Raw genomic sequence first — 21,279 nt, 5'->3', positions numbered from 1 at the left:
TCATCGGAGAGACACGGGAATCAGCCACAATTCTCTCGGTCACCGAAGATACTACAAATCGTAATCGGGCTTCGTGTCGTGATCCATAAGACGATGATAGATAATAAGTTTACGGAGTAGTAGGTAATATGTACGAGGAGGTAGGTAATAGGATATGGACACGAGAGAGAGAAATAGAGAAGGAGGAGGGAGTTGTGGCGGATCCAAAAAGAAAGGACTCGAGGCAATTATTACAAAGGTTCAGATGCGACCAGAGGCTGCGAAAGTTGTGATTCGGCAAGTACCAGAGCGGGCCTGTGTCTCAAAGTATCTTATCACATCGCAGTCGCAGGAGTATACCCCGACCTTTTGCAAGGACCCAGTCAGTGCGTTCAATAGTCGCCCAAAAATCTCCTGGATTGTTTGGGAGTTTCGGTCCCCTTTCAGACTGCGGGAGACGAATCAAGCGCCGGTTCCTGAAAGGTCAGGATGCAGAGGCAACACGGCTTTGTCCCCAACCTTGCAATCAGCAGATGGAATGATATTATTCTGGAAATGTGTGATCCAAGATCGCTTGGCTTCAGAAGCCTGCAAGAATGAGAATCTGATATGATTTTCCTCTGTGATAAAACGTGAGACACCAGAGAATTGATGCTGGCACTTTAAGCCACCATCTAGAATGGCACTAGCTCCCGTCGCTTAGCTTTGATACCAATCTGATACGGAGCGAAGCTTCAGGTTGTTGATGCTGAAGGCGATCGTTTGACAGTGTTTCAACCTCCACAGTTTCTCTTCATTAACCCTGCCGGAAAAGATCCAAGTGCCGCTTCCCTGTAAGATTTGTTCGGCACTTCTTGCCGTCAGAAATATCGGCAAAACCTCCCTCCAGTAGTGTCAAGCTTTCTGAGGAAGTCCACTTCAAACAGGCAGCAAATCAGGTCCCAGCGTCACAACTTCACAAACATCTCAAGATGGAGCAAATGAAGGCCTTGAACGCCCTGGAGGTCAGTCTGTTGCAATAGTATACGTACTTCAATACTGATCAAGTCCTAGCCATTCCTTGCGCTCACAAAATCAGCATCTTCGCCCCGCGCCGCCGCCGACCTCATCACACGAGCAACATCCGCCCCAAACACCTTCATATTCGCAGAACTACTCCAAGCACCACAAATCCAAGCTCTCGCTGAATCTGAAGACCACTCCTCCCATCTCACGCTCCTCAAGATCTTCAGCTATGGCACTTACACGGAGTATCGCAGCACGCCCTCCCTCCCCTCTCTCAACGAAGCACAAACCCTCAAGCTGCGCCAACTGTCTCTTTTGACACTGGCAAAGAACCAAGCCGACCTAACCTACAAATCTCTCCTCGGCCACCTCGGCTTGGAAACCACGCGCGAGCTGGAAGATTTGGTTATTTCAGCTATCTATGCGGGTCTGTTGAACGCAACACTTGATCCATACCACGAACTCGTCGCCATATCCTCCGTTGCGCCACTTCGAGACCTGCAACCGAACTCTATCCCTCAGATGCTTGTTACTCTCAACGAATGGTCATCTCGCTGTGTCTCTACACTTGCAGATCTGGAGCGTCAGATCGCGAGTATCAAGGCTGAAGCTAAGCGACGCCATAAGGAGGAAGAGGAATGGGCTGCACATGTTGAGAAGCTGGTCGATGCGAAGGGTGAATACAAGGGAAAGGAGAAGGATGGTGAGGAGAAGAGTGGTAGTTTCCTATCTAAGATGCAGGGAAAGTTGGGTGCGGGGGCTGCGTCGAAGAGGGGCATGGATGGTGAGGATGGCGATTCCATGGAGGTTGATGACGATGATGAGGATGGTGAGAGGCGGGGCTCGAGATCTGCTAAAAAGAGAGGCTTTGGACTCTTGGGATCTGGCAAATAGATAGCAGGCAGTCATGATTTGATGAGGTCACGAGTAATTATACGAAGCATTCAGGAGATCAGCATTACACCTCCTCAGCATGTCAAAAACATTTCAGACACAAGAATTATTATGAGACCCCTGAAGGGCATTTGCATTGATTCTTCGAAAGGAGACTATTACCACAGGTCGTCATTATGTCGCTCAACATCGAGCTTTGGTATCAGCATTAGAATCGGAAAAGAAACTAAAAACACAGTCGTTATGTACCCCCGAATCATAATCGCCGTAACGCCATTTAGCCGTTGCAATGCCTCAGAATATTTGTCGAAACGCCAATGAACAAGAGAAGTCCTCCCATCTGAGCATTGCATGATCAAATCCTCCCAAACTCCACAACCATTACATATTAGAGACGAGTAACCACAGCATAGCATCTAGTCGTAGGGCTCTCCAAGGTAGTGGCTGGGGACGAAGATGAAGAGGCAGGAAAAGCCAGCAGCAAAAACGATCCACCAGACCAGAGCGGACAACGAACGCCGAGCAAGCAGCTTTCGGACGTACGGCTCATGAGCCTTTGCGACCTTGTTGGGTTCATATTCGCTGTAGCCAAGGAAGGCGAGGAGAGGATCCATGACGAACTCCCAGCAGACGAGACCGTACATGCCAATAGTGAAAGGAATGATCAACTAGAGATTCATGTGAGTAATTTTGAAAAGAAAGCTTAATCAAGGAGACATACCCAGGCCCGCGTAGCACGTGAAGCGCCCGTCATACAGAGAACAGATCCGGCCCAGACGCCAGCAAACTCACCAAGAAGACCAAGAATGAGGCGATAGAGGAGGGAAGGTGGAGTGAGGTTGCCCAAAGCTTTAGCACGAAGGAAATCTGGGAAGGCATCACGCTCCATAGCTTGGAAGACATAGTCCTTGGCTGCGTCAAAGACCTCGGGGTCATCACGGCCTTGTTGTTCAATCGCATAAATCATCTCTTCAACAAGTGGCTGTGGAATAATGATTTGTCGGAGGGCATCTTGCAGGATATAGGTAGTCATAATGTTCAGAGCTGATGAACGGATGTCAGCACGCTTGACTTCATGCTCTGGCGAGTTGGAATCGGAGGTAAGGACTTGAGGGCTGCTCATGAAGCTTGGTCGAGGGCGATCATTGGAAGAAGTTTGACGCATGTTGGATCCAGTGCTTCCAGATGGAGAGTGACCTAATCCATTGCCATTCTCTTCGCGGAGGAAAGCGGACATTTGTGCATCTTGATTCTTGTTCTTTTCGGTCTTGAGCATAGAAGGACCTGCGGGGTCTCTGTGATCAAGGTTGCCAATGTTCTCCAACAGAGCAGAAGACCGCTTGGAGGCAGTCTTATCGCCATCGGGGGTTCCGACCATGAGAGATCGACGAAGGTCGCGAACGTACAAGCGGCACATGGACATGTGTTGGGCAACATCGAGCCTGCTTCTGATTAGCCGCGATCAAAAGTGAAGAGAAGGATATTGTGCTCACCAGAAGTCGAGATAGTCAACAGCTCTTTTCTGGTCTCGCATGTAGATGTAGAAGAAGTACAGGTCAACAGGAGCCAGAGTTCGTCGCGCGAGGACCTCGAAGAGAGTAGGGAGACGATTCCGAGTAAGATCGGGTGCTGGCTCGGGGCTGTAAGGGCTTGCCATCCTGACTTCGGGGGGGATTGGGTTGGTGTTGATGGGAGGGATTGCTTCTGAAGACGAATCGAGTCGAGTTGACTCAATTGTGGCGGCAGAGGTGGAGCGTACGCTCGATCTGATTGAGAACCGTGGTACAAGTCGAGGAGCTCCAAAAGCAAACTCGTAGAAACCTGGGTCGAAATTGTTGGAGTACTCGCGTTCTGTCGCTACCAGATCGAGGTCATGGGCGTCGTCCATCTTGCTTGTTTGCGCCTAAGGCCGTAAGTTGGAGCTCTTAAAGCGGCGATGGAAAATTCTGTGAACTCAAATTAAAGCGGCGAGCTTTTGTGTGCGGTATGTAGCAGCTAGGCTCAATTCGGTTAGACTGCGGTCCAGCATGAGCCCCATCAGCTGACCGGCACCCACACAATTTGTGAAAATTAACTTAATTTCGAGATCACGACAACGAACTTTTACGACAAGTTTCGACACACCACACAGTATGTAATCCTATCTCCATTAATCCTTTGATCAATTTGCTAGTTTATGATCTGACACCGAATTAGAAATGTCGTCAAAGACCAAGAAGCCCGCGGCTAAGGCCCAACGATCCGCCATCGCTGATGTCGTTGCGCGAGAGTATACTATCCATCTCCACAAGAGAGTATGTCGATTGGAGATAGGGAGTATCTGGATGCATTGCTAATGAAATCGCAGCTCCACGGAGTTACCTTCAAGAAGCGGGCACCAAGAGCGATCAAGGAGATCAAGTCTTTCGCGACCAAGTCAATGGTACGCACGAACGAACACCGAAAGATCTACAGGTTGAAGGGAGAAGGTAGCTAATGGTGATAACACAGGGCACAACCGATGTTCGTCTCGATCCCCAATTGAACAAGAAGGTCTGGGAGGCTGGTGTCAAGGGTGTTCCGTACAGACTGCGCGTCCGAATCTCAAGAAAGCGAAATGACGAAGAGGGTGCAAAGGAGAAGCTCTACAGCTATGTCCAGGCCGTTAACGTTAAGGATGCCAAGGGACTGCAAACTGCTCTTGTTGAGGAATAGGTGCTCTTTTTCATGGCATGGTTTGGGAGGAGTTGCTGCATTCTGCTGGTTAGCTCATGAATGAAAAGATTCACCTGCATACGAAAGCAAACAAATCTCTCCTGGACTGTCTGAAATGTGGATGTGATGGATATGTTGATGAAGTAGGAAGCCTGGACTGAGGCCATGTTGTGTTGATACTGGGAGGTGTGAAAGAACCGAGCTAGTGAAATCCTTGGGACGACCAGGACGTTGACTGCTTACAGCAGACAGTTTCTATGACGGGAAAACAAGAACCCTTATAAGCCCTGAGAAGTCCAGATGCTGAGATTGAACGAAGAACGAATACAAGGACACCGAAAGTCTTGTGGAAGCTTAAGTATGATCTTCCCTTCAAATGAGGACTTCTTCTTCCAAGTCGTTCTCATTCAAAGCCATTGTCTGCCTCTCTTACACCTATCTTTAAGTTAAGTTCTTTGGGGCTGCGGAAACTCTTTCAAAATATCTTAATTGCCTTCCAAGACTAATATGGAGAGAACCAATATTATCACTGTATTGCCTGTGAGAAAAATTTCCTTGCACAAGGTACATCTCACAGAGCAAGATACAGAATCTTGACGGCAAACTATATACCCCTTATTTGAACGAGGCAAAAAACGAGGGTTGGAAATGTCTCAACGACAATTGAATTCATAATCCAAGCGTTCGACAAGCTCTCCTATTCACTAATCATACACTTTCCAATGTCATGTACTCCTTTCTCTGTGCCAACGACAATGCTGCGTGAAGAAACCCTCCAACTCGAAACAAACAATGACTCCTTTGGTATGCACATTCTCCATGATCATCATAAACGCCAACGAACTCAGCAACTTGACATCGCCATCACAATCACCCTTCATTCATCATCCACATCTCGGTGTCGGCCCAAAACCTTGCGCTTGAATTCCTCTGGATCCTTATCCCACAATTCCGCAGCCTCGCCGTTAAGAGGAGAAGCGCTGCAATTGATTAGAACAAATTGCTAAGCGCTGGGATGGAAGACTTACTTGTTAGGCTCACCAAGCAAGCTTTGCAAGCTGAGCAAGACGGTTTGGATGTTGTATGCAGCGGTCCACTTATCCTTCAAGATATCCAAACAGATTCTGCCGGAGAAATCGACATTGGGATGGTAGATTGGGGTCTTGAAGAGGACAGTTGGTGGCGCGTACGGGTAGTTCAGAGGAAAGGCAAAGGAAAGCTTGAAGGTAAGGCCTTGGTATGGTGTATCGTCCGGTCCCTCAATCGTAGCAGCCCAGGCAAGGAGGTTATCGGCAGCGGATGGGAAAGCAGAGATGCCAGGAGCGGAGGAGGTCATGAGCTGCATTAACTCTGTCTGCAATCTATCATCATGTTAGGGCACGCGACCACTTCAAGCATCGCAATCAAGGGGACCAACCTCTTGGTGGTACTCTGAGCATCTGGGCCTCGTCGAGGAGCAAGTTTAGAAGCTTGCACAGCTGGTAGGGCGCCAGGCGCAGAGTTTTGTGTATCTTCCATATCGTAGTTGTTCATGGTGGGAAGTGTCAGAGGCCAAAACACGAAGTTAACTTATTGCGAGAGGGACAATGAAAAGGCCGTAATTCGTGAAGGGGCGAAGAATGTTCTGAAAGCGATTGTGTTTGAGACAAAGCAGGAAGCTATCTCGAGTTTTTGTAGGTAATTTGGAGGGTCAGAGTTCGGGCTTTGTTTACTGATGTGCGGACCGGTTGCATCGCCAACGGGATGGCCAGATGAGAAAGCCTTATCGCGTCTAGCCAATCATCGACGCGTTCGACCGCGATACTTTTGTGACTTCGAAACTGCCCGCAACAATATAGTCATCCATTGGATATTGGCTTTCCGTACTGTTCTTGCAGTCGTTTTGGATATGGTAAGTTTCTTCATGATAAATCATATCCTGCCCTCATGTTGTGGCAACTTTCTTGGATAACTCCAGTATACTGACTCAATGGAACCATTCCAGTCTCAACTCGATCCATTACCTTCGGATCTTCCCTTTCGGATTATCTCCAAGACTATAGGTAGAGGGGCCTATGCATCGTAAGTCAAGTATGCTCACGAATTTGCTCCAATTGCTAAATCGTATTACAGAATAAAGAAAGCCATTCCTCCTCACGATACGACTCCGATCTTTGCGGTCAAGTTTATACATAAGGCCTATGCGGTCAAGCATGGCCGTATATCAGCAAAGCAAATTGCTATGGAGGTGTCCTTACATTCCCATATCGGTCAACATCCAAATATTATAGAATGGTTCGCTACTGGAGAAGATGCAATATGGAAATGGATTGCAATGGAGTACGCAGAGGGTGGCGACTTATTCGACAAAATTGAAGCGGATGTGGGAGTTAGTGAGGATATTGCGCACTTCTACTTCACACAATTGATCAGTGGAGTCAGCTATATGCATTCGAAGGGAGTAGGGCATCGAGATATCAAGCCGGAAAACATATTGCTCTCGGACAGTGGCAATTTGAAGATTGCAGACTTCGGACTTGCAACACTATTCGAATATCAAGGTCAAACGAAACTCAGTACGACGATGTGTGGAAGCCCTCCTTATATAGCCCCGGAGGTCATATCTTGTTCGAAGAGCACTCAGTCAAGGCATGCACCAAAAGGGTCAGGTTATGCTGCTAACCTATGCGATATATGGTCTTGTGGAGTTGTTCTCTTCGTTCTACTTGTTGGCAACACACCTTGGGATGAGCCAACTGCTCAGAGCTGGGAATTCGAGGAATACTTGGGAAAGAAGGGTCGAAGTACAGATGATTTATGGCAAAAGCTTCCCAGTTCAGTCCTATCATTGCTTCGAGGTATGATGAACGTGGATCCGAGGAAACGCTTCTCTTTCAACCATATCAAACAGCATCCATGGTATACTCGAAGAAATCCTCTCCTCACTGCTGATGGCAAGATGACGGATCCACTGAGTCTTGCAACACAAATGCTGGAAGGTCTGAGGATTGACTTCAGTCAACAACCTACATCTTCTCAAAGAGTACAGCGAGGTTCAGATGCCATGGATCTAGATGACGACCACACAACTCGATTCTCCTTCACCCAGCCCGAAACCCCAATCAACGATGTAATGTTCGACTGGGAACGACCACCCCGAGTCAACGCCACAACAGCCTTCAGCGCCAGTCAACCAACCCGCACCAGCGACGGCGGAATCTGCACCATGACCAACGGCTCCGCAGGACACCCCTTCGAATCCCTCGCCGACGAGCCCAGCATGAGCCAATTCACACCCGCACCCTCCGTCCCGCTCAGCCTCACCCAGCACGCACGCCGCTTCCGCGACATCGTGCCCAACTACTCCCTCACAAGATTCTTCTCTCACCTCTCCTCGCCCCTCCTCTTACAAATGCTCAGCGACGCGCTCCACCAACTCAACGTCCCCATTCCCCCAGTCTCGCAGATCCAGGGACGAGAACACGCTGGCTGGATTAAAGTCAAGACCCTGGATGGCAGACAATGTAGCATGAACGGCGATATCGTAATCGACACCTATATTGCAGGCGAAGCGGAACTGCTCGAGGTCAGATTTGTAAAGGTCAAAGGCGATCCGTTGGAATGGAGACGGTTCTTTAAGAACGTGGTTGTGTTGTGTAAAGATGGTGTTTACGTTCCTAGTGCTTAGCATAGCGATGGCGTTGGATAGGAGATGTTCTGTATGTTTGTAGTTACCATTCAATACATAATGTCACAAGTTTGGAGTCTGTTTTGGGCGGGGTGATTTTTACCCCGCCATAAATCCGGGGATGGCTGTTAACACCGATGAGTATCATTTTCCACCAATTCGGTATATCTCAATTTTTTCTCAGTTGAAGATGGGAATAGGAAGTATAAGACGGCCAGACTCAGTCCCCGCGCTCGCCAAGTCGGCTTGTATCATTTCGCCTTGGGTGCACATTCTACAAGACCCGTTTCTCTCAATAAGAACTCAACTCTCCCTCTGCCTAGCATCTTCTCCTCTCTCTACACCTTCCTCATATCTCAATTTTCAAATCTTCCCATTCATCCTACTATTCCCCCCCCCCAAAAAACTTTGTTAAGTCTCAAAAAATGACATCCCTCCCCCTCCCCCTCCCCCTCACCCTCCTCTCAACAACCCGCACAACAATCGGTCTCTCCGCCTTCCTCCTCCCATCTTTCACCTGCGCAACATTCTTCTACCCTATCCCCGATGGCTCGAAACTTGCTGTTTGTTCCCTCTTTTCCTTTCCCTTCTTCCCTCTCTCTTCCCAGGATATCAGCACGTTAGAAAGAAACCTAACAAAGGAAACGAAAAAAAGGGTCCGCATGCTAGCTAGCTAGCAGCCCGCGCGCGACCTCGCTCTCGGGGACGCTTTTATTATTCATGGCGGCGCCAAACGGCAGAGATGATACGGGCTGCTGGGGTTGGTGTTGGTGTTGGTGTTTGTTAGCTTCCTCTTTCTTCTCCCCCTTTATTTTTTTTAAATATTTTTCGTGAGGGGTTGTGGGAAAGGGAGAAGGGTAGGAGAAAGGAGAAAGGATAAGGGAGAGAGGATAAGGGAGAAAGAAGGGTGGTAATGAGTAGTAGTGGATGTCGTGGTGTCTATTTACGGCTGGGCGAGGGGAGAAGTGGATGGGAGGGCGACGGTGATGTTTGGTGGTGGGGCGGTGGGGCGGTGGGGTTTGTGTTGCTTGGTTTGATGGGTTTGAGAGGTCTTGCATTGTGAGAAGTCGTTGGATGGAACTGAGTTATGGAAGCCGAAGTGGGTTGTTGAAAAGGAGTGAGTTATTGGAGAAGAAGTGGATGTGAAGAAGAGACTAAGGGAGATGTTGTGAAGATATAGTATGTAATTCAAGCCGGGATATCCTCCCAACTCCGCCTTATAGGCATGATAAATAGGTATATACATGTACAAGTTATCAACCCAGCACCAACACCAACGCCATCTACCATCCCATCCCAGAAAAAAACGCTATTCTATCATGCAGCAATCATATCTCTCCCTTTTCATTACTTCATACCCATCATCTAAAAATATCCCTTCCTCCCAAACACCACCCCCTCCAACCCATCCTGCCTCGGACTCTGATTACACCCCTCATGCTCATGCTGCAGTTCCCCCTTCGACCCCCACCCAACCCTCTCCTCCCTCCTCCGAAAGAAATCCAGATTCGCCTTCATATTACACAAGGAAAGATACCCCTCCCCGACCCACTTATCGATGATGCCCGCAATGCGATGAAAACCCAACGTATGGCCGCCCTGCATGCGCGCTTCGAACCCACATAGAATAAAGAGATAGCAATGGATCAACTCATGCAAGAAAGCTGAGAGTAACAGTCTCCGATCAAAGGCAGGGGACCGGAGAATGGGTTCCGAGAGCACGATCAAGGTCTCGAAACCATCGCGGTCGAGACAGCGACGCAAGGCCGTGGTGCCGATGAGTTCGTTGCGGTAGCGTTCGCCGGATGACCATTCCCACTGGACTCGTCCGGACAGGACGCCGTCGAAGAAGAGGGTATCGGCCGTGGTGAGGATACCAGCTAAGGCATCGTCATCGAGGGAGCCCGTATCGAGGGGGGCATCCCTCCGGATGAGTTTCTTGAGGATGCGTTCGTGCTTGCGGTGGGAGGAGGAGGAGAGACGTTTGTTCTGGAAATGGAATTCTACCCTACGCGCTGCTTCCGAGTCGGCGTAGGTTAACGTATTGGAGTCGTGATGACTGGAGTAGTGAAGTGGTGCGTCGGACATGATGGAGTTGCCTGATGGGGTTCGCTCCATTGTGATTCCTGCCATTCCCGTGCTATCGAATGGTGGTGCGCTGAGAGAGGGTGCTGATATGCTTGGTGAGGGACTCGTCATCGAGATGGGCGAGGGCCATTGATTTTGAGGTTGGGAATGAGATTGTCGTGGTGGGGAGGAGCGGGTGCTGTAGTGAACATGAGGATGTGCATACTCGCTCTGTAATCGTCGAGATCTTGCTTCGGGTTTGTTGCTGTTGCTGCCATGGTGCCGCCGTCTCGAGGAATTCGTGGCGGAGGATTTATTTTCGGTGCTCGTGCTCGTGCTCGTGTACCCTCCGACAGATGCAGCCATGGAATTGATGAGCCCAAAGAGTCGGAAATGAGAAAGAAAAAAAATAGTAACGTGCGCAAAGCAGCCAAACAATAATGGTAACGAGCACAGATATAGAGAGTAATAATTGCTTGAAGGAAAGACGTTTGGACTGCAAACGCCTCTGCTCCAGTCTGGGTGCAAACTACTAGGATTGCTGCAAGCCAATACCGAGTGTAAGGCGGACGAGCTGCAGGGCTACGAATTGAAAAACCATAAAAGTGACTTGCGGAGATTGAGTTGACAGATGGGAGAGTAGATATGGAAAAGCTCAACTTTCTTTTGGGCTCAATGTACGTCGGGTCCAATGGCAAGTGGTCAAGGCTGACTCTAGCTATCGGGTCTTGGGCTGGAGGCGCTCGCCTACAAACTTTCCCACACGGGAGGGACAATCCGTGCTCGCTGGACATGCTCATAGCCCTAGTACGGAGGATGTATGAGTAAGTCCAGTATGTAACTCGGAGGTAGCTTGGAAGTCGTGCGAGAACGAGTGCGAGGGGCAAAAGCCAGGCACCGGTCGACGCTTTGCTGCTCTCTTTCTCTCTCTCTTGCTCTCTCTCTCTCTTGCTTTGCCCCGGTCGAGATAGTAGGTTAGATCCACCAGGTCCATAGGCACGGAGACTCAAGGTCCCATGGCTCCCGACGGGCCCAGAAGAGTAAGAAACATGCACGACTTGTGCGTCAGTCACGGCGGAGGAGGATTGAAACATGCGAGGCCGGGGCTGGGGAGCTGGGGTTACAGCTGGTTCTCAGAGTGCATGTTCCCTTCCATGGCCATGTTTCCCATGTTGGAGAGGGCGGAGGAAGGAAGGCTAGTGGTGTCGGTGAATGCGACCTTCAATACTGTAGCTGCTGCCGTACGAGGAGGACTGACTGGGAGATATTGGTGTCGTAGTCGTTGATAGTGGAGCGCCGTCAGTGTCCGTGTATCAATCAATGCAGACCGAGTGAGTTGCAATGCAATGCAATGCAGGAGCCATCCATGCAGTGAACACTATTCGGAGCAGCGCCGTACCATGGAGACTGCAGGTGGTGCTTCGTCGTCGTCGTGGAGGTCGTGGGTTGTGGGTCGTGGTCGTGGTCGTGGTCGTGGTCGTGGTGAGAGCGAGTTCAGTTCAGGTTCAGGTTCTGCACCGTGCCACATGAGCGGTGAAAGTTGCATTTGCCCTCCCTTCCTGGTTCTTCCTGCTGGCACTTTTTGTAAGGCGACACACTAAACCCCCTAAACGAGCCCCTAACGACCACCGACCTGGAACTCGAAGTCGCCTCGCCAATCTGATTGGTATTCAACAACCTTCAGACGATGCTCCTGCAACGACAATCCCGAACCCAAATCCAACTCAACACGCTCATCCACTGTTCTTTTGCCACCGCTTGTCCAGGTCAACCTGGGAGCGGCCGCTGACATTGAGGCTGTTGTCAGTGCTCCAAACCGTTATAATGCTCCACTGCGACCCTCACCTCCTCTCACCTCTCACCTCTCAGCGGTTACCGTCTGCATCCCAGGGACGAATGCGTGGACCAAGGCGGCGTACTGTCAATCACTTACGAGTATTGCCCTCTAGAAGAGCCTAGGATCTCGAAGCATCCCTACACGAGAAAGTATATCGAATAATCCTCCGCCTGTCAACTATCTATCCCACATATAAGGTTCAGTGAGATTTATTTATGCCGCTTAGCAAGTGTAATAAGACACCATATAAGAACCCGAGATCACCACTGTACCTGCCTCAAAAGCTTAGGACGTTCCCTCTCCATTGAACGTTCACAAGACCAATGTCCCTCCGGCATAAGTCGGCATGACCTGTATCGCATCGAGTGACGAATGGAGAGACTATGCTGCCACTTGTCAGTTCTGTCAGAATGGGATCTCCGCCCTTTGCCAAGTCAGATCCTCATTGCCGTGGGAAAGGGTTCCTGGTACAAATACATTGATCCGCCACTCGCCCTTTGGACTTTCGATCCCAATCATTGAAACGCTGAAACGCTGACAGCCCTGACCTATGATCGGCAAGCACACGAAATTCCCAGGATCCCAAAATCAATCAGGACACAACAGCTATGTTCGACAGATGTCGTGACACGGGGTCGGACAACGCTCGAGAGCATGCACCCGTATCCAGGAAGCTGGTTCTTGCACTACACACACCACGCTGTTGGTTACCTTTCGGGTCCAGGCAGTGGATCGTCTGACCTCGTCAAATGTTTCAAATGAAGGAACTGGCTTGTAAATATGGAACAAATAACGCGGAATAAGGCTGCCCTTTCTCATCCCTCTACGAAAATATGGCTCTGCGAAATCTTCGCGAAAAGTAAAGACATTGTAACGTTATATCGCCTTTCAGGATAACCCAAGTCCCAGCCCGCGCATCCACCGAACCTCATTCGCATTGGCTTCCAAAGCTCTACCCATGGTCTCTGCGTAGGTCTTCTCCTCCCGTTCCCTGTGAATCTCTTCTGGTGTCTTATCCCCGGTCTTCTCAAAGCTTTCGGCTGTGAAACCCGGCTTGCTGGAGAAACTCAACAGCCCTATCTTTTCGCCTGTCCAAAGGACAAGGTCATCTTCGTTGACAGGCTTTTCTGTGCGCCCTCTATGTGTGTTTGCCAGCTTGATCACGATATCTCCTGACCCGGAATCCATATAGGAATCACCGAGGGTTCCGAATATCCCGCGTGGGGCTTCAACTGATCCATGAGCTATGTTCCATCTTCTAGCTTCCGTGAACCCGTCTCTTTCAAGCCACTTTAGGTTACCGCCGCCATCGGAAACAACAATCCGTGTTCCATGGTTCGAGACAGATAACAACTTTGAGCTTGACGATGTCTGGCGATTCTTCATGACTGAATTCTGCAGGCTACCAGCGGAAGAGTCGGACGATATTGTGGAGAGTATGGGGTTGGGCGAAAGTCCGTACATCTCCAAGGATCCTTTGCTATTGTATTCACCACAAGCAATTAATGTTTTCCCCGGCCGAGTCTTGGCTTCCCACACTTGCTCTATCGTCAGTTCGCCTCGTCTGGCAAGATCCTTCTCCATTGATGCGAACGGATATGGTAAGGACGCCATGCTACATAACCGTGCTCCAGAATGAATTGTACCGCGCAGTTTAGGGAAGTATCTGCGATCATAATTGAGGATACTAGGAAAACGTCCAGCAACATAGATCTCCCCGTTGCCATCCCATTCATCTCCAGAACTTGGCAGATGCAGAATACTCAGTGGACCTGGATGGTGGAGATGGGCATATTGAGGACTGAGGACTGGGTTGAGGAGACTTCGAAAGTCTGATGAGCCCGAATTTCCAAGAGAGTCAAATGTGGTATCGTAAGAATCGATACCGCTCGATTCATCAGTTCCTCCACTAGACCTTCTTGCCCGAGAATCATGAAGGTAGAGTGAGAGGTTGGTTCCGACAGTGAGCGGAACAGGATGCTTCGCCTCAGAGAGTGCAGTGATAGAGAATGGAAATCTCTCATGATTGATCGTCGAGAGAGTCTCCAGGTCAACCTCGACAAGACCTTGGGATTTATCAGCCACGAGGTCCACCCCAACGAGTGTGATATGAAAAGATGTTCATGCTGGACAGACGGAGGGTTGATTCCTGGTGGGAACGTTCACGGCCGTCCTAGTGAAGTGCTACTGCCTTCAAAAAACTTACACCAGGGGCCGGAGCATCCTAGGACATTCTGCTAGAAAAGAGGTCTGCTAGAAAAGAGGTGAAGAGTGAGAACGAAGGAAACACATACCACTCTGAACAGCAAAATATGCTCGTTTCCCCGCGCTATCCACGCTGACACACTCAGTCACTCCAGTGTTGATCATTTTGGAGCGCTTGTTGGTAACATTTTGAGGTGCTGGGTCGACTGATAGCAACCCCGACTTGCTGCGAGCAACAATACTTCCCTTCTTATGACCTTCTGTACCACTCAAGTCCCAAAGACAAATGCTTCCATCGTCCAAAGGAGCTACAACTAAAGTTGCATCTGATTCTCCAACCGGTGTGTATATGCCCATGCCTCGAACTTCTAAGTATTCGTGTTCGGAGCTTTCTCGATTGCGGGGTTGTTGCAACCAAGATGTAGAGATAGGAGCATTCCTCGCAATGTACTCGTCATACCAATGTACTTCCTCATCAGGATAACTTGGATCCCAATTTGCCATGATGCGAATCCTCTCATTTGATCTGGCCTTGAGCTCCCTTGCCTCTTCCCGAGGCTGGGCGAGTCTTGAATCTCCCAGTCCATTGCCAGAAGCTAGAGCTCGTGCTAGGTCGCGGAATCGAGGTTCTTCGACATCTTCAGAGGCAATGAGCTCTCTACGGCGTCGCAGGTTCGTAAGAAATGAGGAATCGTTGAAGCATTGTTCCCGCCATAATGTATCGTCTCTTCCGAGGTCCTGAAGCCGCTTGTTGACGTGCTGCAATGAAACTAGGTCAAGAGGATCGAGGACTAGATATAATTGTCAGCAGATGCATAGGATGTAAGGGCGAGCACGTACAGCGAGAAATCTGCAATACTATCTCAGATGGTAAAGTATCGAGTTTCGCCATGACTTTTGCAATGATGGATGGATCTTCTGGAATGGATAAGTGAAGTGAGATAGGCGGGAGGCTCGGGGAGGGGTGCATGAACGGGCCGCTAGAATGCTCGTGCGCTTTAAATCTTGCCGGGAGCTATTTTCGGCCCCTATATCAGACTACATCTGGTCTCCGAACTTCTGAAAAGCTTGTCTAGAAACGCTTAGATAGCTACTTGCATAATCTTCGTAGCTGTCTAAGTTCGTGCCACCTTTTGTGCGGAAGTGTGAGAAACTTGCTTTGGGCAAGTCCTTCATGCAACACGCCTAGGACACGCCTCACTCTGCGTCGACCCGTGTGCTTCTTCAAGCTCATATCAAATACTCTCCGATGCTTCTCGAAACTCAATATCTGTCTGCTTGGTCTCGTTTGTGTCATCGCTCTTCGCAAATGAGACCGTTATGCGCAACATGAGAGACCAGCGACTCGGGTGTTGTCCCAGCTGAGATTCAATTCTCTCTGAGGCTTCTCGAAATTCAACGTCCGCACTTCTTTCTCTCGAAACTCAAAAGCACACTCTTCTTTCATCCGAAGACGTGTCATCGCTCTTCCCATGCGATTGCGTTAGGTCTACTTCGGACAAGCAGCGTGAGGCAGGTGCCTCACATCCAAGCGCAAATAGCTGGTCGACATTCCAAAACGCTCCAGCAAAACCTCATCCACGTTTGACAAACGAGTTCGACTTTTCACCAGCTATCACCCTTTTGAAGGACCTTCATTCGTTCTAAAGAACTCGAAGCCGCAGTAGAGTGGAGTCGAGCGATGCACAAGAAAACCCGAAAGCTTTCCCACCCGAAAGATTCAACGTGTACTTCTCGCATCAATCCGAACACGATGGAGACTGTGCCAGGTTCTAGCCTCTTAGAGAGCTCTAAGACTCTTCCAGATGGCCTGTAGCTACGGCAGTCGATATGATCAGAGTCTGAGGAAGAATGGTGCCTCATTGTCGAGAAACGCATGTGTATCTCGGACCTCAATCCCTTATTCGAAACGCAATCGATGGTGTAGTAGCTGCCAGTCTATCGACCAACTCTGAGATAGTTCCAGAGGTCTGATGCTACTTTGAGTAGACATTTCCCAGACACAATGAAGAATGTAGCCTGCACCGGCAAAGAGAGATGTAGCTCTCTATGTTCTGCCTGTCGGGGAAATCGTGGTCTTCGTCAGCTTCCATTCTTGTCTTGCTTCCTGCATTGCTCTGTTATCTAGTGCTTTCATATATCGGATCTTCATCACTCACCCAATGGAGGCCCACCCTTCAGTGGGAAGGTGCGACCCCTTGCGACTCCCGAGTGCACAGGTACTAGATTAGAATCATCTTCTGATGCTCCGTCCCTGAAAGGATTAGGTCTTTCAAATCGTCAAAGAGCTCTCTCATATGCTTGTCAAGGGCTGTTCAGCCCTTTGCAGTCAGTCCACAGCCGGACATGGCTGCTGGCTCAGAAGCAATGCGGACACCCTTCACTTCCCGAAACATAGGGACAAAATAAGGAGATTGAGAGTGCTGGAACAAACAGCAAATTAATTCGCTATTGTTACGCGTCGTTGGGATGTTCCTCAAGTTGTTGTAGAATTCTGATGCTGTGGGTTGGAGAGACGGTTGTTTTCCTTGAAGGTGGTCCGAGTGCCTCCTTTTCTCATGTCACTACAAGCCGGGTGGAAATCACAGCAAGCCAATTGTCATCTGATGTGCCTGCACCCAAGTCGTCCTTCAATTCGAATTCACCGATTTTCCAATAGGCCAGGAGTCTTTACATCTGATCTCCGATCTCCGACCGCGTTCTTCCTTCGACCTTTAACCTCCAACACAAACACAAACACCTTTCCTCCACCCTCTTTTCCCTACAAAGCAAAACGCGGTCAAGACATTCGGCAAACCTTCTCTGAACACCTCTGAGAGTCAGATATCTCCTTCTGAAGTCTTTATTCGCGCTTTTCTACCTTCCTCTGAATTCGAGTCCGTCCATATCCCGTCACAACGCGACTTTGGTAGTGTTGCCGGTCACGGTATTCAACGTCAACAGGTCAGAACACACAATTCCCTTGGCTCTAGAATTATTTACTGATCTAGGCAGCTTTCTAGAGTTCTATTACGCGTTTCGGCTCCTACTATTCTATCCGTTGTCTCAACGGTCGCTGTTCGTCTTTGGTCACCCAGTTGCATGTAAGTCCATCACTGACCACCCACCCCCTTACACTGCCAACAAATAACTAACATAGACACAAGGTCTTCTTCTAGCACCTCCTCTCAATCTGTGTAAATCAAACGCGTCTGATCTTAGACATGGACCAACCTCCAACTCCCGGAGAGGTCTCCTCTAAGAATGAAACCGAAGTCAGCCTCAACGATCTCGCTCCAGAGAGAGGAGAGCAACAGCCAGAAGGCAACGATCCAGAGGATCCACCTCAGCTCGAGAGACAGATCACCAATCCGTTTCGTCGTCGAATGCAAATAGCCCGCGCCGAAGCTGCTGCTCAAGCTGCCCAAGCTGCCCAATCTACCCAATCTGCAAGTCTCGCTGCATCAATTGATACTCCTAGCAATGAGACTGCAGTACAACCTCCTCCCAAAGCTGTCTTCAAAGACTTGAGGTCGGCTCACACATCTATTACCTCTTGTAATGGTAGAACTAGAGCAGAGACCGTTGTTAATCGTCCTGAGCTAGCAGTGCAACAAGGTGCCTCTGGAGAATCCTCTGGAGAATCTTCAATTGCCCACTCCGACATCGGTCAGCCGTTACCTCTTCCTGTACCAGAACCGACATTCGAAGAGATCGATCTCGGGCCACGTGTCGATATGCCAAACACCCGCGAGCGTCATCAAGTAGAGAATGGTGACATTGAAGGACAAACTTCTCTACAACGCCGCCTTTCTATGTTAGATTCTGTCACATCTTATGTCCGCAATGTCTTCGCTCCAGTGAGATCAGCAACAACAGGTCATGCTTCAGACCAGGATACACTGAATGAGTACCGGTCTGCATACCCGTCAACATCATCTAACGGCTTGGGCAACAACAGTCGACAAGAGCATGGTACGAACCATTTAGCACTCGATGATTCGTTCTTGCCGGAGATGCAATTCTCTTCATCCCCCGCGATCACCCACCCTAGGAGACATGGAGGTTTAAGTATGCAATTCTCATCATCTCCCGCAATTACTTATCCCCGAAACCATGGACGTCCAAATATGCAATTCTCGTCACCTCCAGCAATCACTTATGCTGAGAGATATGACGGCCAAAGCATGCAATTCTCATCGTCCCCTGCAATCACTCATCCTGGGAGACATGGTGGTCCAAGCATGCAATTCTCGTCAACTCCTGCGATCACTCGTCCTGAGAGATATGATGGTCCACGCATGCAGTTCTCATCTTCTCCTACAATCACTCATCCCGGAAGACAAGGTGGTCATAATGTTGCAAGTAGTTCGACCTACATGTCTCAACCAGAAGGTAGTACCATTGGTGAAATCTACAGACAATATGAAGGTACGGGAACATCACCTGCAGCAAGAAATAGCACGGTTGGCTTTACGTATGGCAATGGTGCTCCTATGGTCGACCCCGAATCTCTTCGACCACCCAACTACCTATCTCTTCCTTCCGACATTGAGCATGACGCTAGACAAAGTGAGCAGTCTTCGTATGGAGACTCTCAAGCTCTGTTAGATGCATCTGGAACTGGAAATCTCACTGAAAACAGCAATGATCCTCAGTCTGCATTGCCTACCTTTAATGTCGAGCATGTCCACAGTGACAATGCTCTTTCTGTTGCACAATCAACCGTTCCAAGTCTGACTGATGTCAACTGGCGAAACCGGTATAGCGTAACTCCCGATAGCCGACTTGGTCGAGCAGAGAGCCTCCGGAGCCAGAACAATCGAGCTACAACAGAAGCTCCACCTCGGGCTGTATCACCAACGCCAACCGAAGTCGAAAGCGACAGGCTGCCTCTCGAGCGTGAGATCAGTCAGGAACTCCGACGAGTCAGTGGAATTAGCCAGACTAGCCTTGACGATTCTGCTTACAGAGGCTACGAGGCTCGATACAATCCTGGCACAGATGCACATGGGAATTTCGTTCCTCGAGAGCCAGTTGACGGTTCCAATACTGATGGTGTGTCTGAGCTCTCCGACGACTCTGAGAGCACTATAGATGCGCCCTATCCACAGACAAATCATCCTCCACCACCTGCTCCTGATGCATTCTATCATGCTCCTGCTATTCCTCCACAGTGGATCTCGCCTTCGCACAATATTCGGATACCCATTGTTCGACCCGAGATTCCACCACGTTCACCACGTCGACCAGGGGTTCCATTCAGCTCAGTACCGCCAGTAGCTCCAGCTCCCCGTCAGTCTCAAAATGAGGATGACTGGGTTACGGAAGATGGCAGTATCTGGGAGAACGACTCAGTTGGCATTAATCACAGAGTTCGGCGAATTGAGAGTACAATTACCGATACTTCTGCTGCATCGGCCTCAATTATGTCTGAAGATAGGTACGGATCAGCAGAACGCATCACTCAGCATCCTGCTCCGATGGGTGGAACGTCCAACTACCGCCGCAGAGACCTTACGAACGGGAACCGACCGATCCTACTCCCAACTCCTGACCAGTACAGAGTCAACGGGTTTCCTTCAAACTCATTGAGATTCAAGCCTCCGAATGCAGTGTACCAAACCCCTGCCCCCCTTCGTCGTCGCCATGAGCACCCGTTCGGCTCTTCGCCTCCGGAAGTTTTATCCCCGACCAGAGGAGGCCGTCAAACCCAGTTCCCACTGACGACATCTACACTGACAAGTGATGATAGTGGAACGACTTCTCGAAGACCGGATAGCCGCGTCAAGCGTAATGATTCAGACCGCAACAATCGCTTGTCCCATACCCGCGATTGGAGGCGACGTCCTGTCTCTGCCAATTCTACCACTCCCCGTCGCATTGCTGAATCTACAGGCACTGTTCGTCCAGAACGCCCTACTTCTTATGGCTTAATGGCTGCTTTTGCGGCTGGCGAATCGGTCCCTGGTTACAACATAGTTAATGGACGAGTTGTGCCGGATTACGAGCAGCTGGATGGGATTTATGGTCCGGAACCTGTTTTGCATCACGAAAGCCAAAACAGAAGAACAATCCGGCCTCGTGTTGGAGACGTACCCGTGGGCGGATTCGACTACCGGGGACCCTCAGCAGCTCCAAAGTACAACAGAGGACGAGACTTGTATACCCCGTCGCAGTTAATTGAGCTCGACGATATGGCACCACGTGGCCCTCATCAGAACCGGATGGTCTCTACTGTCAGCGAGGGACCTTCACAAAGACACCTCAGCGAAGCACCGATTCTCAATACCTTCGTCGATGAGGAGATGCCTGCACGAGTTGTCCGTGACTGGAACATCATGTGTCTCGTTATTTGTGCCGTGTTCCCGCCGGTCCTGTTATTATTTGCGTCAGGCTTGCTCGACTTCTGCGTCGATTGGTATACGAAGGGAAGTCTGCCAAAGTTCAGCAGTTTCTACAAGAAGATCGCTTTGGCTGTGAGCTTCGTTGAGGCTGTTTTCATTGTTCTCTTAGTTACATTGCTCACACTACATAAGTAGACGAAGTCGGACAGCACAGAAGTCGAGACAAGTCTTACAATTTGTTTGCAAGGGAAGGTTTTTGAGGGGACGTTTTTAAGGGGATTTGTCACGGAAGCGATTTCAACTTCTGGTATCTGAGAGTTGTGTTGTAAGATATGGGATTTCGAGAAACGGGGCGGTTTGTTTGAGTTATACCAAGAGTGTTAAGCATGTCAGGCGTATAAAAGGTTCGAAATGTTGGATTAGCGGGCGGTAAGATGAGGTAGTTTACTGTACGTCACTAGCAATCATGAAGCATAAAACCCTTTCCATCAATTGAGTGTGAAGAATTTCCGGGACTACCTCCGCAGCATCTTAGCAAATTAGACGCACTGGATGTCTTCACAGGATTGTTCCAGATATGAAAGCACGAGATTGTAGCTAGAATG

The 21,279-nt window shown here is 49.5% G+C and overlaps 9 protein-coding genes across 9 annotated transcripts; 4 read left to right on the top strand and 5 right to left on the bottom strand.

The window, feature by feature from the left end:
- Window positions 1-950: 950 nt before the first annotated feature.
- Window positions 951-1,611, top strand: LY89DRAFT_557297 (uncharacterized protein; the record flags this gene model as incomplete). The annotated part of the gene is made up of 2 exons (XM_018208394.1): window positions 951-983; window positions 1,033-1,611. Coding segments are annotated over 2 exons (612 nt in total), but the record flags the coding sequence as incomplete, so codon positions are not given.
- Window positions 1,612-1,995: 384 nt separating this feature from the next.
- LY89DRAFT_634074 (putative RGS domain protein) lies at window positions 1,996-3,749 on the bottom strand. The gene is made up of 3 exons (XM_018211375.1): window positions 3,372-3,749; window positions 2,600-3,320; window positions 1,996-2,546 (listed from the first exon to the last, which is right to left on the bottom strand). Exons 1-3 carry the CDS (start codon window positions 3,533-3,535, stop codon window positions 2,295-2,297), a joined length of 1,137 nt encoding a protein of 378 aa, XP_018078503.1. The 5' UTR covers window positions 3,536-3,749; the 3' UTR covers window positions 1,996-2,294.
- Window positions 3,750-4,074: 325 nt separating this feature from the next.
- Window positions 4,075-4,894, top strand: LY89DRAFT_776320 (putative 60S ribosomal protein L31; the record flags this gene model as incomplete). Its single annotated transcript, XM_018222031.1, has 3 exons — window positions 4,075-4,172; window positions 4,226-4,300; window positions 4,369-4,894. Coding segments are annotated over 3 exons (377 nt in total), but the record flags the coding sequence as incomplete, so codon positions are not given.
- Window positions 4,895-5,178: 284 nt separating this feature from the next.
- Window positions 5,179-6,282, bottom strand: LY89DRAFT_679370 (uncharacterized protein). Its single transcript, XM_018213854.1, has 3 exons — window positions 5,990-6,282; window positions 5,601-5,933; window positions 5,179-5,552 (listed from the first exon to the last, which is right to left on the bottom strand). The coding sequence occupies exons 1-3, from the start codon at window positions 6,103-6,105 to the stop codon at window positions 5,450-5,452; spliced, it is 552 nt and encodes a 183-aa protein (XP_018078501.1). The 5' UTR covers window positions 6,106-6,282; the 3' UTR covers window positions 5,179-5,449.
- Window positions 6,283-6,387: 105 nt separating this feature from the next.
- On the top strand, window positions 6,388-8,306 carry LY89DRAFT_703354 (serine/threonine-protein kinase-like protein chk1). The gene is made up of 3 exons (XM_018217319.1): window positions 6,388-6,463; window positions 6,557-6,633; window positions 6,685-8,306. The coding sequence occupies exons 1-3, from the start codon at window positions 6,461-6,463 to the stop codon at window positions 8,237-8,239; spliced, it is 1,635 nt and encodes a 544-aa protein (XP_018078500.1). The 5' UTR covers window positions 6,388-6,460; the 3' UTR covers window positions 8,240-8,306.
- A 938-nt stretch (window positions 8,307-9,244) lies between these two features.
- On the bottom strand, window positions 9,245-10,812 carry LY89DRAFT_13360 (uncharacterized protein). The gene has a single exon (XM_018205255.1). The coding sequence runs from the start codon at window positions 10,670-10,672 to the stop codon at window positions 9,605-9,607; it is 1,068 nt and encodes a 355-aa protein (XP_018078499.1). The 5' UTR covers window positions 10,673-10,812; the 3' UTR covers window positions 9,245-9,604.
- Window positions 10,813-11,638: 826 nt separating this feature from the next.
- On the bottom strand, window positions 11,639-11,937 carry LY89DRAFT_13449 (uncharacterized protein). The gene has a single exon (XM_018205265.1). It carries the CDS (start codon window positions 11,850-11,852, stop codon window positions 11,685-11,687), a length of 168 nt encoding a protein of 55 aa, XP_018078498.1. The 5' UTR covers window positions 11,853-11,937; the 3' UTR covers window positions 11,639-11,684.
- A 723-nt stretch (window positions 11,938-12,660) lies between these two features.
- Window positions 12,661-15,264, bottom strand: LY89DRAFT_713059 (uncharacterized protein). Its single transcript, XM_018218023.1, has 4 exons — window positions 15,189-15,264; window positions 14,438-15,139; window positions 14,350-14,367; window positions 12,661-14,209 (listed from the first exon to the last, which is right to left on the bottom strand). Exons 1-4 carry the CDS (start codon window positions 15,238-15,240, stop codon window positions 13,032-13,034), a joined length of 1,950 nt encoding a protein of 649 aa, XP_018078497.1. The 5' UTR covers window positions 15,241-15,264; the 3' UTR covers window positions 12,661-13,031.
- Window positions 15,265-17,352: 2,088 nt separating this feature from the next.
- LY89DRAFT_13428 (uncharacterized protein) lies at window positions 17,353-21,156 on the top strand. Its single transcript, XM_018205264.1, has 3 exons — window positions 17,353-17,431; window positions 17,495-20,806; window positions 20,870-21,156. The coding sequence occupies exons 2-3, from the start codon at window positions 17,552-17,554 to the stop codon at window positions 20,987-20,989; spliced, it is 3,375 nt and encodes a 1,124-aa protein (XP_018078496.1). The 5' UTR covers window positions 17,353-17,431; window positions 17,495-17,551; the 3' UTR covers window positions 20,990-21,156.
- Window positions 21,157-21,279: the final 123 nt, after the last annotated feature.

This window comes from Mollisia scopiformis, assembly GCF_001500285.1.
Source record: "Mollisia scopiformis unplaced genomic scaffold LY89scaffold_1, whole genome shotgun sequence".
NCBI classification, from domain to species: Eukaryota; Fungi; Ascomycota; class Leotiomycetes; order Helotiales; family Mollisiaceae; genus Mollisia; species Mollisia scopiformis.
The sequence above is the reverse complement of the archived record's forward strand: the minus strand, read 5'-3'. Positions and strand labels throughout refer to the sequence as shown.

Bases quoted from the DNA above. Each gene is read 5' to 3' on its own strand.
- LY89DRAFT_634074 (XM_018211375.1), bottom strand. From the start codon at position 3,535: ATGGCAAGCCCTTACAGCCCCGAGCCAGCACCCGATCTTACTCGGAAT. The intron at 3,321-3,371 runs GTGAGCACAATA...AATCAGAAGCAG, and splicing joins GTTGACTATCTCGACTTCTG to GCTCGATGTTGCCCAACACA. The intron at 2,547-2,599 runs GTATGTCTCCTT...ATGAATCTCTAG, and splicing joins CACGTGCTACGCGGGCCTGG to TTGATCATTCCTTTCACTAT.
- LY89DRAFT_679370 (XM_018213854.1), bottom strand. From the start codon at position 6,105: ATGAACAACTACGATATGGAAGATACACAAAACTCTGCGCCTGGCGCC. The intron at 5,934-5,989 runs GTTGGTCCCCTT...ACATGATGATAG, and splicing joins GCTCAGAGTACCACCAAGAG to ATTGCAGACAGAGTTAATGC. The intron at 5,553-5,600 runs GTAAGTCTTCCA...AATCAATTGCAG, and splicing joins TTGCTTGGTGAGCCTAACAA to CGCTTCTCCTCTTAACGGCG.
- LY89DRAFT_703354 (XM_018217319.1), top strand. The intron at 6,634-6,684 runs GTAAGTCAAGTA...ATCGTATTACAG, and splicing joins GGTAGAGGGGCCTATGCATC to AATAAAGAAAGCCATTCCTC.
- LY89DRAFT_13360 (XM_018205255.1), bottom strand. From the start codon at position 10,672: ATGGCTGCATCTGTCGGAGGGTACACGAGCACGAGCACGAGCACCGAA.
- LY89DRAFT_13449 (XM_018205265.1), bottom strand. From the start codon at position 11,852: ATGCAACTTTCACCGCTCATGTGGCACGGTGCAGAACCTGAACCTGAA.
- LY89DRAFT_713059 (XM_018218023.1), bottom strand. From the start codon at position 15,240: ATGGCGAAACTCGATACTTTACCATCTGAGATAGTATTGCAGATTTCT. The intron at 15,140-15,188 runs GTACGTGCTCGC...AATTATATCTAG, and splicing joins AGTATTGCAGATTTCTCGCT to TCCTCGATCCTCTTGACCTA.
- LY89DRAFT_13428 (XM_018205264.1), top strand. From the start codon at position 17,552: ATGGACCAACCTCCAACTCCCGGAGAGGTCTCCTCTAAGAATGAAACC. The intron at 20,807-20,869 runs GTGAGCTTCGTT...CTACATAAGTAG, and splicing joins ACAAGAAGATCGCTTTGGCT to ACGAAGTCGGACAGCACAGA.